The 21,257-nt window shown below is 41.3% G+C and overlaps 1 protein-coding gene across 1 annotated transcript in view; it reads left to right on the top strand.

Moving 5' to 3' along the window:
- The window catches only part of FGD6 (FYVE, RhoGEF and PH domain containing 6), a 76,493-nt gene that overhangs the window by 34,590 nt on the left and 20,646 nt on the right, over nt 1-21,257 (top strand). The window contains exons 6-14 of the mRNA XM_069974287.1: nt 5,782-5,933; nt 6,935-7,091; nt 7,923-8,010; nt 9,213-9,263; nt 9,882-9,940; nt 10,084-10,155; nt 11,408-11,476; nt 11,855-11,938; nt 12,866-12,945. Of these exons, the coding sequence (XP_069830388.1) occupies nt 5,782-5,933; nt 6,935-7,091; nt 7,923-8,010; nt 9,213-9,263; nt 9,882-9,940; nt 10,084-10,155; nt 11,408-11,476; nt 11,855-11,938; nt 12,866-12,945 (812 nt within the window). The remainder of the gene's footprint in view (nt 1-5,781; nt 5,934-6,934; nt 7,092-7,922; nt 8,011-9,212; nt 9,264-9,881; nt 9,941-10,083; nt 10,156-11,407; nt 11,477-11,854; nt 11,939-12,865; nt 12,946-21,257) is intronic.

Here is a 21,257-nt window from a genome sequence, read left to right as displayed (position 1 = left end):
GCATTGTAAAGATGCTGATTTCATTTTCCAGCAGGACTTCGCCCCTGTCCACACTGCCAACAGTACCAATACTTGGTGTAATAAACACTGTGTCACTGTGCTTGATAGACCAGCAAACTCACCTGACCTAAACCCTATAGAGAAACTATTGTCAAGAGGAAGACTAGACAGGCTGAAGGCTGCTTTCAAAGCAACCTGGGCTTCCAGATCACCTCCATGCCACTGATGCAGTAATTCATGCAAAAGGAGTATTGAGTGCATATACTGTTCAATAGGCCAACATTTCTGTATTTAAAATCACTATTTAAATAGTCCTAATATAATCAAATTTTCTGAATTTTGTTATGAATATGAATGTTATGAATTTTGCTGTATAATTTTAAATATAGCCATTTTGAAGTTTGCATAATCTGGTACAATATCAGCACCATTAGCAAAAATGCTAAGGATTTCCCACTGTGGAAACTCTTTTGTATTCCCACTTCACGTAGCCATACCCTTAAAGTGGTATTGCTGGAGCATGTATCCCTGGTCCCCCACTGCTCACACTGTAGCTCCTGATTGGCTCCTTTTAGTCCCCCGAAGCCTAGCTTGTCTGCCTGTTTTCAAGTTGAAGGGTCAGAGCAATGAATGGCTGCTGCTGCTCTGTCTTGTCTCATCCATTGATTGCCAAAGCATTCAGCATTTTGATAAAGAAAAAACTGAGGCCCTAAAAAAGCAACAAAGTTAAAAAAAAACCTGTGTATATAGTCTTTCCAGTTGTTTGCTGTGGCCTTCAAGGTCAAAAAATTGTGGTAAGGGTACAAACCCACTTGACATATTTGCTGCGTAAATCAGTCTTAAAAATAAGCAGGCAAAACGCAGGTTGGCTTTATACAATTGTTCTGTGTTAAAATACGCAATTGCGTATTTTTGAAGCGTGAAGCTACATGCGTTTTTCGCACAGGTTATTAACAACTGATGCTTTGCTAACAACAAGCTTCACGCTTCAAAAATACGCAATTGCGTATTTTAACGCAGAACAATTGTATAAAGCCAACCTGCGTTTTGCCTGCTTATTTTTAAGACTGATTCACGCAGCAAATACGTCAAGTGGGTTTGTACCCTAAGGTTACAAGCCCACTTGCCGGATCTGCAGCGAGTCTCCTTGCTGCGTTTTTGCAGCGAGACTCGCTGCAGATCCTGGCCCTATACTTTCAATAGCAGAGAAACTCGCAGCAGGGATGTACATCCCTGCTGCGATTTTGTCTGCAGCCCGCCCCATTAACCCCCCGGCCGCCGGACATTATACATTACCGGGTCCCCGTTCCTGCTTGCTTCGGGGCTCCCGGTGTCTTCACGGCCTGCCCGGCCAATCAGTGCATGCGGCCGGGGGCTGCGATGCTGGGGGCGATCGTGAGGTCGAGGGCTGCAGGGCTGGGGGCGATCGTGCGGCCGGGGGCTGCGGGCGATCGTGCGGTCGGGGGCTGCGGGGCTGGGGGGCGATCGTGCGGCCGGGGGCGATATACATTACCTGATCCCGGCTCCTGCTTGCTTCAGCGGCTCCCGGCACGTTCCGCCCGGCCAATCAGTGCGCTGCCCCGCCGCAGCGCACTGATTGGCCGGGCGGGCCGTGAAGACACCGGGAGCCCCGAAGCAAGCAGGAACGGGGACCCGGTAATGTATAATGTCCGGCGGCCGGGGGGTTAATGGGGCGGGCTGCAGACAAAATCGCAGCAGGGATGTACATCCCTGCTGCGAGTTTCTCTGCTATTGAAAGTATAGGGCCAGGATCTGCAGCGAGTCTCGCTGCAAAAACGCAGCAAGGAGACTCGCTGCAGATCCGGCAAGTAGGTTTGTAACCTAAAACAGCTTTCCATGTAGCAGCTAGAACACTAATATCATGAACAACATAGTCTGCAGTTGCTGTAACTGTTTCCTTTACAAGACAGAACAACTGAATGATACAACCTTATAGGACTGCAGGGAATTTCTTATTGCCTGCCGCTTCCTATACTTTCAAATGAATATAACCCACTTATGGGGATGATGTAGAATGTAAGATTTCTTGAAGGATTACTGTTAGACTTCTCCCATTTGTGAGTGAGCAATCTGATAATAATGTTATCAACTTATGACTTTTTGGATCTGAATTCTGGTATATGCCAATGCCCTATGACAATGCAGAGTAGTCACACTAAAGGATAAGTAGTAGTGTTACTAGTAGGAAAATGTTACTGCTCACATTTTTTGATATTGTGCTGCAGACATATGGAAAATAACAGAGCCTATGCTTTTGTCTCTGCACTCCCACAGTGTTCTACTGTATCTCTGGTGTCTTACCGCTGGTCGCAGCCAACATCAAGATGAACTTGTCTTGGGAGTGATAGTCCGCTCCCTCGGTGATTGGTCTGTCACAAGTTCATCTCCGAAGTGGCGGCAGCTGCGACCAGTGGGAGACACTGCAGAAGAATGCCTTGGGAACAGGGAATGGCAAGCATAGGCTCTTTGTTATCTTCCATATGTATGCAGCACAATCTCAAAAATGTTTAAAGTGTCTGATAACCCCTTTAAGAACAGGCCTTATAGGATATGGCGCGAATGTGTCAATATAAATGTACCTATGGTTTAAATGAAGTATTTTTAAGAATTTGTAGTGACTCATTTGCCAAATATTGCCATGTTCATTCTGGTCACTAGGACCAATAGTAAGGTGAAACTTCATATTCTGTAGAGCAGTGCTTCTCCAATCCAGTCCTCAGGCCTCACTAACAGGTCATGTTTTTTGAGGATTTCCCATACAAAGAACACCTGTGCTAATACCTGATGCACTGAGTATAATTATATCACCTCTAAAATACTAAGGAAATCCTCAAAACATGACCTGTTGTTGAGACCTGAGGACTGGAATTGAGAAGCACTGCTGTAGAGGAAACTTTTTAGCAGTCTCTTTACTATAATTAGATGCAGGATTACAGTGAAAGGTGACACCAGTATACAGATAAGACAGAATTGGGCCATTTACAATAGGTGATGGTCAAAACTCTGATTTCTACCACTTGCTTGTACACTGACCTCTGCACAGGTCACAGAGCATGCCTAGAAAACCCACCAATAGGGTCAGCTCCAGACTATTGTTCCCAATGCCTGTTGCCGACGAAGCTGCCATAAAGCATATATTTAAATGCTGTTATATGCAGCTCAGGTAAGATATTTGCCTCCTTAAAATGTACTAAAATTAAATAGAAAATTCACAGTAAAATAAATTATTCTCTTTAACACTACTTTTACCATGTTTAGGTCACTTATGTCTGAGTAGCAATGTAACTGCATACACCAGCCTTGCCAGCTGCCCATAAGTTCAGGAACAGCCTGAGGGAAATGGCTAAATCATGGCTGTCCCTAAACGGCCACAAGTAAAAATCAGTGCGGAAATGTCCAGGAATGAAATTGGTGTCTGGAAAGTCACAGCACACTGCTTCCTTTGTACATGAGCTGACATATCCAACACTGAAAGTAGGTCTTCTCTTGTGCTGTGCACAGGATTTGGTTTCCCACTTAGAAAGAATGTTACGGAGCCATTCACTAGCCCTGTTTGCCCCAGGAGTGTACAGAACCTTGCTTAGTAAAAAATAAATAAGGCCTTCTTCCAGCAGTCAACTTTATATGGATCAAATAAATAGATGTGAGACATTATTATACAACTAATCACAAATGACTTTGGAAACCGAGGTCAGGGGTCTCAAACGCTACAATCAGATCCCATCCCTTTAGGTACTAGGCCCACGGGAGAAATGCCCCCTTGGGTACTTGGATAAAACTTTACTTTAATTTGTTATAATTAAAAGGTTTGTAGAAACAACTGAAGTTAAAACAACAGCCCCTTCTATATATACCTAGTAGGCTGGCCAGTTTTTTTTTACAGGTCAGTAGATACACTAGTGTATATGGGTTGCTAATCATTTACATAGCCCACATGTTTCATCGTCTTAATGTCGTCCTCAGGATTCCATTTCTTCCTGATGATGTCATTTAGATGATGAAACATGTTAAAGGGGCTATGTGAATGATTTTAATGAGTAGCAACCCATATACACTAGTGTCTATCTACTGACTAGTGAAAATAACTGGCCAGCCTACTAGGTTTATAGAGACACTTAATGAGTGTGACGGGGCTGTGGTGTTTAACTATTTTCAGTTGTGTCTACAAACATTTTATTTATAACAAATAAAAGTAGAGTTTTAACCAGATGCCAAGGGGGGGGGGGGGGCATTTTTCCCCCGGGCCTAGAAGCTGAGGGATCGGATCTGATTGTTAATTATTATGGCCACATGTAAGCACATAATTACACAGCCAGCAGCCTGTGGCATTACAATGTTGCAACGTCCTCAAATTACAATATTTTGAACATACAATGGCCTACCTTGGACCATTGTAACATGAGACCACACTCCATGTACAATACTACAGACAGTCAGGTTCTGCTACACATGGCCCACAAGCAATATAAGGGAACAGTTCACTGGTAAAACCTCAGTATTACTGAACAGCATGCAGTAATTGGCTGTCTAGTATCTCCTTTCTACAGTACAGTGCAGTACTACATGTTCTGCTCTGCTTTTTACCTGTGTCAGGGTGAGTTATACACTATTGCACATATACCACATAAAAACAAATCTGTTCAACGGATGCCGCTATATAACCTCTATCACAGGCATTTGCGTTTTCAAATATCATGAGCTTTTCATGAAGTATCCATTAAACAGATGCCATAATAGCCTATGGGTGATGGATGTTACCTTTTAGCATCCATTACAGCCGTTATTAATCAGATTTTCTAGCAAATATGCTGAACAGAAGTACAAAAAACACCCCAAAGATTGTGTACAAAACCCTTTGCAAAACACTTTAGATAAGTATACACCAGATAAAACATATGTTTCTTGTTGTTTCTTATAGAAATAGAGAAAAAATGTAAAACTGTACAGTTTACAAAGTTTTAGGCCACATTCACACTATTTATGCAATAAACAACGGCTGCTGTTTATTGACAGCGGCCATTTGAATTGGTGTGTATTAAAAGGGTTATCCAGTGCTACAAAAACATGGCCACTTTTCCCCCTACTGTTGTCTCCAGTTCAGGTGCAGTTTGCAATTAAGCTCCATTTACTTCAATGGAACAGAGTTTCAAAACCCCACCTAAACTGGAGACAACAGTAGGGGGAAAGTGGCCATGTTTTTGTAGCGCTGGATAACCCCTTTAAACAACTGCCATAATGTATACACTGCTGCCGCACAGAAAAACTGACATTTCTATTTTGTGTGGCCGATATTCAGTTAACAGCGGCCGTACAAGACAGCCTGTGCTCACAATGTAAAGTATGGCTCCCGGACGTACTTTACATTGTGGTCTATGGCTAATTGGAGTGCAGGCACAACCTAATGTGCCTGCATTCCAATTAAAATGAAGTGATGTTCACCCGGCCAATGCTGCAGTGAACATCTGAGACATCGGCCGTCGTTTGACACTGCAAACAGCGGGCGATGTTCATTCAGCTTTTGAACATGGCCTTAAAATGTAACTGTACCTGTGGTAAACATAGTCTGATAGTGCACATACATTCTTCTTTACACACATGCAGGTGCTTTTATACTTTTTTAAACCTAATTTCTTTGTTTTTCTTCACCCTATAGAGGTGTCATAGAACTCTATTACAGTCTGTTAATGCTTAGCATGTACTGTTTTTATGTAGAGGAAACTGCTTTGCTCAGACCAGGGTTTGTTATCCTTACTTTGGCAGGATTTCCGCTATGCTGTGGCTCAAGCTTCTAAACATCTCGGGAAGCCAGTGATTGAGGACAAGATCCTAAATCAGATCCTGTACTACCTGCCACAGCTGTATGAGCTGAACCGAGATGTGCTGAGAGAGCTAAAGGAGAGGATGTCTCAGTGGTACGTTCTCCTCTGTTTTACATAAACCAACAGAAATACCGACAAATGTCATCTATACATTCACTTTTTAAAATAAGATATTAGGCCTTGTTTTTAGTTTGTTAAATTTTTATTTTTGGTGTAAAGATAATAAATTTTTTTTTCACATCTGTTACCTTTTCACGCCTTAGCAAAATTTTATCTGACAGATCTCTGAAGCCAAAACCAGGAACAGAGTATAAACAGGGATCAGGTCATAAAGGAAAGACTGGGATCTATCCATTCCTGGCTTTGGCTTCCAAAATCTGTCAGATAAATCTTTCTGTGTAAACGCACCCTAAGCAGAACCAATATAGAAAGCACGGCTTGTAAAAGCCTCTGTCTGTCAATTAACTGATTGACACCCCTCTATTGCATTGTCGAGGTGCAGATAGCAGCAGACACATACTGAACATACTGTCTTTCATGTCTGCTGTTGTAAATACACAGTGACATTAAAGAGTTAACATCAACTTTAATAGGCATAAACTTTGAGTCTCTTAATGTTATGTAATATTGATTTTAAGGGTACAAACCCACTTGACGTATTTGCTGCGTGAATCAGTCTTAAAAATAAGCAGGCAAAACGCAGGTTGGCTTTATACGATTGTTCTGCGTTAAAATACGCAATTGCGTATTTTTGAAGCGTGAAGCTTGTTGTTAGCAAAGCATCAGTTGTTAACAACCTGTGCGAAAAACGCATGTAGCTTCATGCTTCAAAAATACGCAATTGCGTATTTTAACGCAGAACAATTGTATAAAGCCAACCTGAGTTTTGCCTGCTTATTTTTAAGACTGATTCACGCAGCAAATACATCAAGTGGGTTTGTACCCTAAAGGAATACCCAAGGTAAAACTGGTACTGTGATGCCTAGCGGAGGGCCTAACAGATCAAAGAACATCAAAGAGAAAATGCCCATCATTGTTCTAAAAAAAACTTTTGGCTGTATTTGTCCCTATTCTAAAAATACTTTGCTTTATAGGAGTGAACAACAGAAAATTGCTGATATTTTTGTGAAAAAAGGTCCATACCTCAAGATGTATTCTACATATATTCGGGAATTTGATAGGAATGTAGCGTTACTGGATGAACAGTGCAAGAAAAATGCTGCTTTTGCTGTAGTCGTGAAAGACTTTGAGGTAATGAAATGTGCTTTATATCAGAATAATTTGCTTATGCTGGTGATGGTGGTAACAGTAATAGTATATATACTGTGTTGGGCTATGTTTACAGGACATTTCTTCTGTCCATTTTTGTTCTTTTTCTTGTCATTTCACATTTTCGACACACGTCATCACAATGATGGCAGCTGGTACATTATCGTAGTTCAAGACCTTTTTTTGGTGTGGTTCTTTTTTGAAAGTCTATTGAATTTCTATTGACTTTGGTTATGTTCACACAATTTACTTTTTTTTTTTTTTTTTTTTAAGAACAGGCGTTTTGCATTAAAACAATGGCCGTTCTTTTCATACTACATTGGAATGCACTGAAGTCAGTAGAACAACAGGCATTGTTTTCACACAGTGCGCTGAAAAATGGCCGTTGTGGCATTAACTTTAATGCATTTCATTGCAGTATGAAAAGAATGTCTGGTTTTAATGGAAAACAACAGCCGTTCTTTTCAAAAATAGCAGGTTTTGTGAATATAGGCTTTATGTATTGAGTAGCTCCATTGTTTGAGGTGTGGCGCATCAGGTTCTACTGAGATTGCACTACATACATGCCTGGTTTATACTTATGAATACTGCTGCGAAATGCAGGACAAAATGCTACTGTCTAAATGTGCGTGTGTGTGTGTGTATGTGTGTATATATATATGTGTGTGTATATATATATATATATATATATATATATATATATATATATATATATATATAACTTTTTTTTAATTTGGCATGATGTTGGTCTGCATGTGTCTACGTAATGTGTAATATAGCACTGTGCTAATGTATTGCATTGTATTCCTTCAGATGAGCCCTCGTTGCGCTAACTTGGCTCTGAGGCATTATTTACTCAAACCAGTTCAAAGGATTCCTCAGTACAGGTTGCTCTTAACAGGTACTCAGTCTATAAAACATGCTAATAATAAGAGTGTATAAAGTAATATATACATTTATGATCAAGGAAAGGTACAGTGGAAAAACTTGAATTTATCATATTATCTGGATCAGAGCATCTCCAAAACAGCAGGCTCCTTTCAGGGGTGTTCCAGTATACCAAAAGTGGTCAAAGTAGGGACAATCAGATAGGGGTCACAATCCTAGGAGTAGTGCTAGCAGTTGCAAATCATTGTTCTTAATGCTTTTCTAATAAATATTGGTAATACTGCAGCTACTGTGTTTTAATACCCTGTATGTGGTAAAAGGACTAGAGCGGCCATTCCTTTCCCCCTCTTTTTGTCCCGTTAGTGACACCTCAGAGGTGTATGTATATTGTTGCCTATGAAATGAGAGATTCGTTTGTTTAGGCTCCTTTTCAACTATTAAGTCCAGCACTCCACATCAAAGCAAAGCATTCTAGTGCCTGCAGGAGAGGGGCCTCCTGGTTAGCGCTAAACTATGTGGCTGTTCTTTGTATGTGGACGTTATATGTTCACCTCTGTGCCACATCAAAGCAGGCGGGTTCATGAGAGACATGCTCTTTATATTAATGAAAGTCTCCTCGGCTTTGTTTTCCTGTTTAACCCATGATGGATTTATTGCCCTTCTCCTACTGTATATTTCTTGGCTTTTCCTCAACTGAAGCAGGAACCCACAACTCTCAAGGGGATTTTGAGCATTTGTATAAAGTTGCTTTTATCTATAACATCTCAAATTAACATGTTCTGTGTGTTTCACTGTTTTTGTTTTGTTCATTTTTTTTTCACATTGATGATATGATTATTTTACTAAATCGATTATTTAATTACGTACTAAAGCAATATTGCCCCTCCCCTCAATATTTGGGTACTAAGATTTTTGCCTATACTCCATTATAAGACATGTTCTATGGAACATGCATAATCCTAAAACTTAAATAGCTTATTTCCTTTTAGTAAAGTGCCTGCCACCTAGTGGAGGCATGGCTATAATACATTTTCCACAAGACTGTCTTCTGTTAAATTCCATGGGTGCACTTTTGCATTAGTCTTGTATTAAAAATATTTATAGGTAACTGGAATGTGTTATATTTTGACAGTAGGATTTTGCTAAGAAGGATTAAGTGTTAGGTTTTCTTTATAGGAGTGATAGTTACATATTTTATTTTTAACATTATTTCAGATTACCTCAAGAATCTCTCACAAGAATCTTCAGACTACAATGACACACAGGGTAATGAATGTATATGTATATAAATCATTAAAGGGTTATCCCCATCTGGAATCAAGGAACCCAGGTCTCCTATTTTGCAGCTTCCAGAGGTGTTTTGGAAGTCGAAAAAAAGCTGAGCTGGCTGTTTAATGCTTTTTATGTAACTCCCTTTGACTTTAATGGAAGTTGGGTTAACAGCCTAGCAACACAGCTACTTCAAGTAACTCCAGAACTTATGGAAACAGTTTATTTTGCAGTGCTACAAGTTTTATGCATTTTAAGTCATTGTCCGTTACACAAATTACATAGGAGGCCAGGGAGCCCTATGTGTCAAGATAAGGTCAGACCCGCTTCTAGGGAACATTCATGACATCCTTTCCATATGCAATAACTAAAGGGAATACACCCTCAGGCTATGTTCCCACGACGTACTAAAGATTACAAAGAACGGCCATTGTTGTTAAACAGCAGATGGAAATAATGTTCATTTATCTCCATGTTATGTGCCACCTTGACTGACTGCCTCCATCCATACACCTTATTAGATAAAAGTCCTCAAAAATAGTTGTCTAAAAATTGTGATCCCCGCTAATATATATCAGCAGTTATAAATGGCTTATTTATTTTCTCCCTTTTTAGCTGCCTTGAGTGTTGTCATTGAAGTTGCCAATCATGCCAACGACATCTTGAAGCATGGGGTAAGTACAGCGCAGTATCATTGGAAGTGATTATAGCCGGAATAAACTCTGGAGTTCATATAATAGTTAAATGCTTTTAAGAAGGCTGATGGTTTATTTTATTCCTAAATGTATATTTTATGTTTCTGATTTCTTTTTGTAAGGACAATTTTCAGAAGCTTATGCAGATTCAGTGCAGCCTAAATGGTCATCATGAAATTGTCCAGCCAGGAAGGGTATGTAGAAAAATCCCTTGCATTTTTCATTTTTATTATTCATATTGAATAAAAACATATTTCTATGTTAAAAGCGGTTCGGGTGGGGTATTAAGAAATCTGTACTCGCCTGCCACCGATTTCCCACCATTGTTGGTCCCAACAGCCAAGCACTTCTTACAGTCTTATTGACAAGCAGGGAATGCCCACTTGGCTACTCACTGGCTGAGACAGGTCACTGCTAGTGCCAATGATTTGCAGGCATCTCCTATGTGACTGGATGGAGAGCAGGGGCTGGCAACATTGGAACGGCATCGACGGCAGGTGAGTACATGTTTCTTTACTCCCCACCCCTACAATGAGGCATTTTAAAGCTGCTTATTTGGCATTTTGCTAGTGATGCTTCCTTCTAAAACATAGTGGCTGCTAAAAAAAAATATGCATTGTGCCAAATATAGCCTTTTCGCTGCCAGGCTGTTTGTTTTTTTTATTTTTTTTTTCTTCTTTGCTGTTAGTACCAATCTTAATATGAGGCATACATAGTTACTAGTGATATGCTGTCTGGAGGTATTTCCTGTAGTTCCTGGCAGAATCCCCAATAAACTGAGGTAGAAAAAAGGCAAGGAGGCATGACTGGAGGAATTTTGTGCCTACAGCATAGGAAAGGCCCCAGTTATTTTTACATAATGTCTACATATACTGCGCCCCCTGCTGGACACTCCAGGTAAATATACACCCGGGTTGTGACGTCACTTTTTTTTTTTTTTTTAAGAGAAATTGAAGCCTGCCTTAACTACTAATTTGAGGGAAATAGCACTATATGTGTATTTACCATAATAAGTGTTTTTCTAACCTTGCTTATGGTTTTGAAGACTACTGTTGGCTGAAGGGTAGTCTTGGAAGGCCCTATATTCAAATCATCAAGACAGGTTGTTTTAACTTATAGAAAATAGTTGGTACTAGAGATGAGCGAATTTACAGTAGGAACAAAGCGAAGTGCTTTGTACCTATCTGCATTCTGCTCATCAGGCTTCGGGCTTTAAAGTCTGCTCCGCTCTGTGCCGCTCCTCCCAGTTTCCCAGGACTAGATCCATCTTTTCCCAGCACCCGGGGAGGAGCGGACTTCAAAGCCTGCAGCCTTATGAGCTGAATGCAGATAGGAAAGAAGCTATTTGCTTTGTTCCTACTGTAAATTCGCTCATCCCTAGTTGGTACCGTGGTAGTTCTTCACTCTTTTTGCTTCTAGTCTCATTGTTTCATTTTGCTTGTTCAGGTTTTTCTGAAAGAAGGGACTTTGATGAAGCTTTCCAGGAAGGTCATGCAGCCGCGAATGTTTTTTTTGGTAAGTTGCCAGACTAGTGAAAACATGCCAGAGGAAGCCATGATAGACCATAGTACCCCTCTAGATGAACAGAAAGCAAAACAACTTTTCTGCAGCATATGTATTTTACTTGTGTTTATTCACCCTTTTCTCCATTTTATTTAAGCAACTGTACCCCCTCTGCCACCACAGAATGCAGTAAAGAAGTCTGACGTATCGTGTAGACTGTGTTCTGTTATTAAAGCCATAGGAATGTTGACTAGTATATAACTAGATGTAATATTTTACGCCTGTCTCTAAATGCTATATAGTAACAAACACAATAAACATAATTTTTACCTACATTATTAATTGAACTAATAGTACTAATTGTAATGGTATATATTTTTTTCCCCTTAGTTCAATGATGCTTTATTATACACAACCCCTGTGCAGTCAGGAATGTATAAACTTAACAACATGCTCTCCTTGGCTGGGATGAAGGTAGGTGTTTTACATATAAAGTACTGTCAGGCTATATTCACAGATCAGCCATAATATATGGTATTGATAGAAGAAGTGAATCAAAATGATCTTTTTAGGCAGCAAGCTAACAGCTCTTAAAGCTGGTGTGTTTGAAAGAGGAAAGATGGGCAGGCATAAGGATATGAAAAGGGCAAAATTATGTTAGCTAGAAGAATGTGCAAGAGCATCCACTCAGCAATAGGTCTTGCAGAAGATTATCAGTATGCAATGGATAGCACCTACAAAAGGTGATTTATGGTAAACCAATGAAAGGGCCATTGGTGCCCAGGTAAACCCCTTCATGGCGACAGTATTCCTAAATGTCAGTGGCCTCTTTCAGTAGGATAATGCACTTTACTACACTTCACAAAATTGTTCAGGAATAATTTGAGCAACACAACAAACAGTTCAATGTGTTGACTTTGACTTCAGATTTCAGACTGATTGAGAATCTGTGGGATATGCTGGAAAAACAACTCTGATCCATGATGGCTGCCACATCACAACTTTCAGGGCTTAAAGACTATGGCCACTTTTACACTGATTCTTTATTCTTCATTTTTCATTGCAAAATGAAACAACTTTCTAAATATACTTTACTGAAGTGCGTCAGATAAACATTCTGCTTTCTCAGTGTTAGAGATATCATTAGGGAGGAGGAAGGGGTTACATATCAGCTCAAAGTATGGGCAGAATAATCCATGAAGAAAATAAAAAAATGTTTTACACCATAAGTAAAAAGAATAATAATAATAATGCTTTTCGAAAGTGTCCATAGACATTAACCTGTTTTGGCAGTATGAGAGGAACCTATAGAATATTACGCTTTGGCGTTATGGCTGATCAGTGTATTTTGTTAGAACATAGCGGAGCTCTATGTTTTATTTCTGCAATTTTCTTTTCAAGGTAAGGAAGCCAACCCAAGAGGCGTATCAGAATGAGCTGAATATAGAAAGTGTGGAGAGGTCCTTCATTTTGTCTGCCAGGTATAACAAAGTTTTATTGGTGTATTAAACATAATGGGAGAGATTTATCAAACATGGTGTAAAGTGAAACTGTCTCAGTTGCCCCTAGCAACCAATTAGATTCCACCTTTCATTTTCCAAAGAGTCTGTGAGGAATGAAAAATCTGATTGGTTGCTAGGGGCAACTGAGAAATATTTGATTGTGCAGTCTTCCAAGTTAAGTAGAGATATGTACCTGTCCCCACTATGTAAATACAGACATAAGAAAAAATATAGTAACAAAGTGGTGGACCAACGCTCAGAGTTGTATCAAACAGGTGTTTTATTAATGTGCTAAAAACTATGTACAGTGTGAGTAGCCCCGGGTTAGGGACTAACTCAAAACAGAGAAAGGGATGAATAGGTAAAGTTAGACTATATATGCCTATTATACCCTGCCTCAAAAGCTAGGGAGCCGATAGGTTAGGTCGTCCCCCTCACCAAGCGGAGCGAATCCCTACGCTAGTGGTGGAATTGGTTCCACTTGTCCATTGATTAGTGTTGATAACACGTCTAGTGGATTCGCCGCTAGGTCAACGATATTACAGTCGGTCAGTATGCACTGTGTGATTGTTTGTGTGAATTAGCTGTTAATGGGTAAATAAAGTTTCTATGTCCAAAAACGTCATCCGACGCGTTTCCCCCAACAGAGATAGTTGTCTTCTGGGTTCATCAGGGATGGTCTTGGAACAAACAGCTCAGTCACGGGAATTCATAGCCCATAGTTGGAGCGTGATCTAGTAAAAGAAGTGCAACTAAGTAAACTATATTGATGAGTGGTTTGTACATATATGATAGTGTAGACTATGTTTGAACGTTCCAATATCCCACCTCATCTGCAGAGTCTGTACAGTAACTGAAGATACTACAAATACTGTGATCGTGTCTAGTTGATCTCCTGGATCTGTTCAAGTCGCTTATGGTGTTGCTGCAATGGAGCGATTTTCAAGAGGGTCACCAAATGTGGGTCAGGGATTGATTGCCCAATGGAGGTTACCCACCAATTAGTGTTAGTAGAGTTAGACAATGAATAGGTATGGTCTGTAGAGAGATAAATGATAAAATCATCCCTAGAGTTATTAAACTATGGTACCGGTCAGTGTATCCTACATGATTCGTCTTATAAAAGATGTACCTGCATAGTCCAGATGGTTTGGAGTACAGCAGTGTACCAGTGCCTGTTTTGCGTCCTGGGAGTACTGTGACTCCCTATATATCCCTAGTATGAGGAAGCCAAAAAAGGTGAATCGGCATGGGAACCAATAAACACGTTCTCTATTCCCCTAGTTCTTTAGGTATAGGTATAGGGAGAGCACTTACGTTTAGATGTCCGGACCCGGTAGATAGCACCCGCTCTAGACGTTGATACGCATCTGCTGGAGCGGCCCCGTGTAACGGCTTAAATGGCCGACGGGGAGGCGGACCTATACGTTGTGCGTGACGTAGTGACGTCAGCGCGGGGATGCCGGACGCGACGCGATGACGTCGGTACACAGCGCGCAGCCCATGTAGTCAACAGTGCTGGCAAGCTTATGCCATTACACAGCGCGCAGCCCATGTAGTGAAAGTACTGGCAAGCTTTTGCCAGTACGTTCGTGTGGACGCTTGGACATATATATTAGTATTATTGATCGTAATATGGACAGACTGGGCGCTAGAGAGTACAGACAGGTTTCCATAGTGATGGTCCTAGGAGACAGGTAGAACAAGATAACAAATCACGCAGGGGGTATAGAGATCAGAGTAGGTGATAATATATCAAAGTAGTATCAGTCTCGTCATGTGTATATATATGTAGTGAGCCGAAATCAGGTGAGTATTGGACTGTGGATGATTATTGATTAATTGGCGATATACATATAAATTATAATATAACCCCAGTTATATTGGGTTATACTAGGCAATGATAAGGGAGCAAGAAGAGGGGGGCTTAGTAAGCTAGTACAGTGGTAGAGTAGGGCTGAGGTTCTGACCTAAAAAGGGGCTAGAGGTGGAGTGGTAGTGGTAGAAGGACTAGATGTAGGACGTCCTATATAAAGGAGGTGAAAAGTAACTGGTCATTCAGACCATGTGGTTCGAGAGTCTTGAGACGGTAAATCCATTCCGTCTCTTTCCTGATGAGTATATTGTCGATGTCTCCTCTTCTGATGTCTGGTTTCATTGTCATAATGACCTTAAATAACAACTTAAAAGGTGACTGAGGGTGGACCATACGCATATGTTGTGCTACCGGTTTAGGTCTTGAGTGTTCGATGTCTCCTATGTGCCCAAGTATCCTTCTCCTAAGTTCTCTCCGAGTCTTCCCCACGTATGATTTGGGGCAGTCACAAGTGGCCATATAGACTACATACGGGGTTTTGCAGTTTGCAAAAGATCTATTCTTGAATACCGTTGAATTTGATCCTGAGCAGAAGGTTTTTGATACATTGATGTATTTCCAAGATGGAACGGACTTGTGGGGCTGCCACATCAAAGGTACCAATGATCCTCAGCTGGTTCTGGGAGTCTCCAGTCTCTTTTGGTCTAGGTATTAGGAGCTCCTGGCGATTCCTTGATTTAGCGGATTGGTAGGCTCTGGTTAGGATCCGATTGGGGTAGCCCCGTTCCCTTAACCTCTCCTGGAGGTGTTTGGCGTCTCTTTCAAAGGTTTCATCGTTAGAGCAGTTCCGTCTAATCCTCAAATACTGTCCTTTGGGTATGCCGGTCTTTAGGTTGAGGGGATGGTGACTTTCCCACTTCAACAGGCTGTTACCCGCCGTAGGCTTCCGGTACGCCTCTGTGGTGATGTTGTTGCCATCTATTTTGATAGTGGTGTCCAGGAAGCATATCTGATGTTGGTTGATTTCTGAGGTGAAACGTAGCCCAATATTGTTTTGATTTAACTCTGTGACGAAGTCCTTGAAATCAGATGGGGTACCCGACCAGATGATGATGACGTCATCTATATAGCGTCCCCAATAGATGATGAATTGCTGGTAGACTTAATACCTGTCGCCAAATATGAGAGTGTCCTCCCACCAGCCCAGGAACAGATTGGCATATGAGGGCACCACCGGGCTCCCCATAGCCGTGCCCCTGAGCTGGTGGTAGATACGGCCGTTGAATAAGAAGTAATTATGTGTCAGAATCCACTCAAGGATTCTGAGCACAAAGTTATTATGATTTTCGAGATGTACGCTGCGTGTCCGGAAGAAATACTCCACTGCTTTTAGTCCTTCTGAGTGCGGGATGGAGCTATACAGCGCCTCCACATCTATACTGCAGAGGTATGCCCCTTCTTCCACAAATATGTCGGTAAGTTTTTGGAGGAGGTCCATGGTATCGCGTATGTATAAAGGTATGCTCGTGACTAGAGGTCGAAGTATGTCATCCAGGTAGATCCCTAGGTTTTGGGTCAGGTTATCGATGCCTGCCACGATTGGTCTACATTTCAAGGGGTTTAAGCCCTTGTGGACCTTTTGGAAGCCCATAGAAGGTGGCGATACGCGGTGCCACGGGTAGTAGAAAAGCATGTTCTTTTTTATCTATGACATGGATTCCTAGTGCTTCATCCAGGATAATCTTTAGATCCCTCCTGAAGCGATCAGTGGGGTCTGTGTCCAAAATTTTATATCCCTCTTGGTCGGTAAGTAGGACTAGGCACATGTCCCTATAGAGGTTATGATCCATAATGACCAGATTCCCGCCTTTATCGGCCGACTTAATGACGATTGTTCGGTCCTCTTGGAGATTCTTAAGTGCCTCTTGTTCTTTTCTGCTCAGGTTGTTGTTACACGTCCATGGTTCCTTTGCTAGGTTTTCTAAATCTTGGGCTACGACTCTCGTAAAGATGTCTATGCTGTCCAGGTCTCCTATCGGCGGCATTCTCCTGGATTTCAGTTGGCAGGTGGAGAATGGTCCCCAGCCACGGTCTCTTTCGTTTTCTTCCAGGAGGGTGGATAGTATATCCACTCCTGGTAGGTCCTCCGGTGTTATTCCCAACTCCCTACATTTTCTGGCATCATTTAATTTGAAGAATTTTTTCCATTTTAATTTTCTGGAAAATAAATGTATGTCCTTAATCCAGTCAAATACTTTAAATTTATTGGTGGGGAGGAAAGAGAGGCCTTTGTTTAGGAGGGACAGTTCAGTATTTGTAAGGACATGATGAGACAGGTTTATGATCTGGTTTGTAGATTTCTTATTGGTGATAGTCTGTGTTCCTGTAAGTGGTATCAACCGTCGTTCACTGTCGTGGCCCCCCTCGCTAAAAAACATGTCGGTATTGACGTGGTCGCTGATAGAGTAGTCGGGGTAGGGGCAGATGGTGCAGAGAAAGAGCAAGAGGGTTGTGTACTTGGTAGAGTTGTATTGGTATGGATTGTTGAGGGATATGTGCCTCCCCTGCCTCTTCCTCCCCTTTGGCCATAGTAGGGTCTTGGTTGCCATCCCCCTCTTTCCCTTTGTCTTGTGCTAGAGGATGATCTATTGACTGGTTTTCTGTTCCTCCTCCTGCTTCTTCCTGACTCCGATGTGTCGGTGTCGGAGGAAGACGGTTCCGTTTCTGTCTCCTGGTATGTGGTTGTGTGAAAAAAGGTGTAAGCCTTGTTCTCTTTGAATTCTGTTAGGTCTCTGATGAATTGTTTATGTTTCCTCTCTTTTAGCTGATTCTTATATTTTTCTATGTATTTTTGTAGCTCTCCTTCCCTGGTATTAAATTCAGGGTTGTCCTTGAGGGTCAGGGCTAGATGTATGTGTTCCTCAAGTCTTTTTGTGGTCTTAGTTAAAGTGATGTGTTCCTCATCGAGAAGCAAGTTCATGAATCTTAATGAGGAATTAGTGGCTTCCTGATTCCATTTCTTAAGTAGATTGGAATTCTTACTTCTATCTGCTGGGACTATGTTTATTCGTAAGCCCTTTGGTACTATCTTATTCGTGATATAGTTTTCCAGGGACTTGGTTTCCCAGTATGATTTAATATTGTCCCTATATGTATCCTGAAGGTCCCTGAAGATGGATTGGATAGAGGGAGTGGTAATGTTTGAGAGTGTTAGTTCCTTTTCGATGTACTGACGTCATCGCGTCGCGTCCGGCATCCCCGCGCCGCACGCTGACGTCACTACGTCATGCACGACGTATAGGTCCACCTCCCCGTCGGCCATTTAAGCCGTTACACGGGGCCGCTCCAGCAGACGCGTATCAACGTCTAGAGCGGGTGCTATCTACCGGGTCCGGACATCTAAACGTAAGTGCTCTCCCTATACCTATACCTATACCTAAAGAACTAGGGGAATAGAGAACGTGTTTATTGGTTCCCATGCCGATTCACCTTCTTTTTTGGCTTCCTCATACTAGGGATATATAGGGAGTCACAGTACTCCCAGGACGCAAAACAGGCACTGGTACACTGCTGTACTCCAAACCATCTGGACTATGCAGGTACATCTTTTATAAGACGAATCATGTAGGATACACTGACCGGTACCATAGTTTAATAACTCTAGGGATGATTTTATCATTTATCTCTCTACAGACCATACCTATTCATTGTCTAACTCTACTAACACTAATTGGTGGGTAACCTCCATTGGGCAATCAATCCCTGACCCACATTTGGTGACCCTCTTGAAAATCGCTCCATTGCAGCAACACCATAAGCGACTTGAACAGATCCAGGAGATTAACTAGACACGATCACACTATTTGTAGTATCTTCAGTTACTGTACAGACTCTGCAGATGAGGTGGGATATTGGAACGTTCAAACATCGTCTACACTATCATATATGTACAAACCACTCATCAATATAGTTTACTTAGTTGCACTTCTTTTACTAGATCACGCTCCAACTATGGGCTATGAATTCCTGTGACTGAGCTGTTTGTTCCAAGACCATCCCTGATGAACCCAGAAGACAACTATCTCTGTTGGGGGAAACGCGTCGGATAACGTTTTCGGACATAGAAACTTTACTTACCCATTAACAGCTAATTCACACAAACAATCACACAGTGCATACTGACCGACTGTAATATCGTTGACCTAGCGGCGAATCCACTAGACGTGTTATCAACACTAGTCAATGGACAAGTGGAACCAATTCCACCACTAGCGTAGGGATTCGCTCCGCTTGGTGAGGGGGACGACCTAACCTATCGGCTCCCTAGCTTTTGAGGCAGGGTATAATAGGCATATATAGTCTAACTTTACCTATTCATCACTTTCTCTGTTTTGAGTTAGTCCCTAACCCGGGGCAACTCACACTGTACATAGTTTTTAGCACATTGATAAAACACCTGTTTGATACAACTCTGAGCGTTGGTCCACCACTTTGTTACTATATTTTTTCTAGGGGCAACTGAGCCAGTTTCACTTTACACCATGTTTAATGAATCTCCCCCAATGTATTTAAATCTTCTGTAATCTTCTGATTCTACCCTTTGGACAATTTGAAAAAGGAATCCTTGACAATGGGCTGACCATAAGGTGTCCCATGCTGAGACCCCAATTATTGAGCTGTAATCTGTGCGGAAACCTGGAACCAAGTGCTCAGTTTGCCTGCAGTGTCACCATAGTTTCTATTTAAATCAGTGGGTTGTCTGTGTAATGCAGGACAGGCTCTACAGCGAGAGCTACAGATGCGTAATTTCACACTGGCTGTAATGGTACGTTTACACAAACAGATTATCTGACAGATTTTTGAAGCCAAAGCCAGAAATGGATTTGACGATTTGTTCTCTGTTTATAGTCTGTTCTTGGCTTTTGCTTCAAAAATCTGTCAGATAAATCTCTCTGGGTAAACGCTTCATTAGATGAGGGATAATAGATCCCTGCAAAGCTAATGGAAAAACTGTAACAAGGTCAGCACTAGAGATGAGCAAATTTACAGGAGGGATGAAGTGAAGCACTTCTTTAGGATTGTCCGGCAACTTGTCAGGCTGCTGGCCGCTCCTTCGCGCATGCCAGAAAAAGCTGGATCCAATCTTGGGAAATTCCTCCCAGGTCTCCGGGGGAGGAGCGGCACAGACTTCGAAGCCAGCAGCCTGACAAGCAGCAAGCCGATCCTAACAAAGCACTTTGCTTCGTTTCTGCTGCAAATTTACTCATCCCTAGTCACCACTTCCCTGTCAGTTTATTCAAAATCCATAATAATTATGTAAATAAGAATTACAGTGGAAAAACACAACACCTTATGTATGTCCTATAAACAGCATTATTATGGATTTTAATAGATTTTGAATACCCATTTTTTTTGTCTTTGAAGTACTGACTTCGCTCCAGTTCTTTAATAGATGAGAGTCCTGAACAGTGAACCCATCTGTTAGTTTAGAACTGCCTAATGGGGTACATTAATTTAGGTTTCCTAAAGTAGACAACACATCTTAACAGGCAGGCGGCTATTAAGTGGATGAAATGATATATATCTGGTCAATACAGATATTTAATCAAAATATACTTGAGGTAATCATGGAGGTCTGGCATAATAGGTCCATGTAAAAGTCTATCTTTATTAGAAGCACATTAATATCCAGACAAAGTGGGTACATGGAGAAGTTACGCATTTCAGGAATACTAAAAATGCATGACTTTTCTCTTTGAATTGTAATGTGCTTCTTTTAAATATGGACCTTTTTATTTTAAGGGGAATGTATCACCAGAAAATAACTTGTTTAAACAATGTTTTTATGTTTTTTTATTTAAAGAATGTTTGATGGCATTTTTTACATTTTAAATTTTTCTATCTATGTGATTAAATAATTCTGATATCTTGCAGTTTTAATTTTCACCACTGGGGCTAAAACTAAGCTGAGACTTACTGTTGTGTCTGAAGTGATAAGTGGAGGTTGCTGTAAAGTGATCTGTACAGCGACATGTGGTACCCGTAGATAGAGTAGACAATAGCAGCTCCTTGTGGAATGACCTCTTCATTGGTCACAGAGTACAATCAGTAATGTTTACATTCATCTCAAGGGGGACAGAGTCTGTCTATTGTCGTCTATGCCATAGGTGTTGCTGTAAAGTATGTCACTAAATGATGTAAGGACAGACAGGCAAGATGGCAGCCTCCATAACAAAAGTTAAAGGGGTATTTCCCCCCAAGCGCTAAAAAATGAAATGCTCCCAAACCTAGCTGGTCTCACTTACCAAGTCTCCCTGAGTATTTTGAGCCGTCTCCCATCTTTCTAGCTGCTGACGTTCCTGGTTCAAAAGTTTTTCTAAAAGACCTGTTTATGTCCAAGATGGCGCCGGCCAGGAAACTACATTTCCCATCATGCAGTTCTTCTCCCTTAGCTTTCTTTCCTGCCAACTGCTCC

This window comes from Dendropsophus ebraccatus, chromosome 1 (assembly GCF_027789765.1).
Source record: "Dendropsophus ebraccatus isolate aDenEbr1 chromosome 1, aDenEbr1.pat, whole genome shotgun sequence".
NCBI classification, from domain to species: domain Eukaryota; kingdom Metazoa; phylum Chordata; class Amphibia; order Anura; family Hylidae; genus Dendropsophus; species Dendropsophus ebraccatus.
Note: the sequence above shows the minus strand (reverse complement) of the source record. Positions and strands in the feature narration are given on the sequence as shown.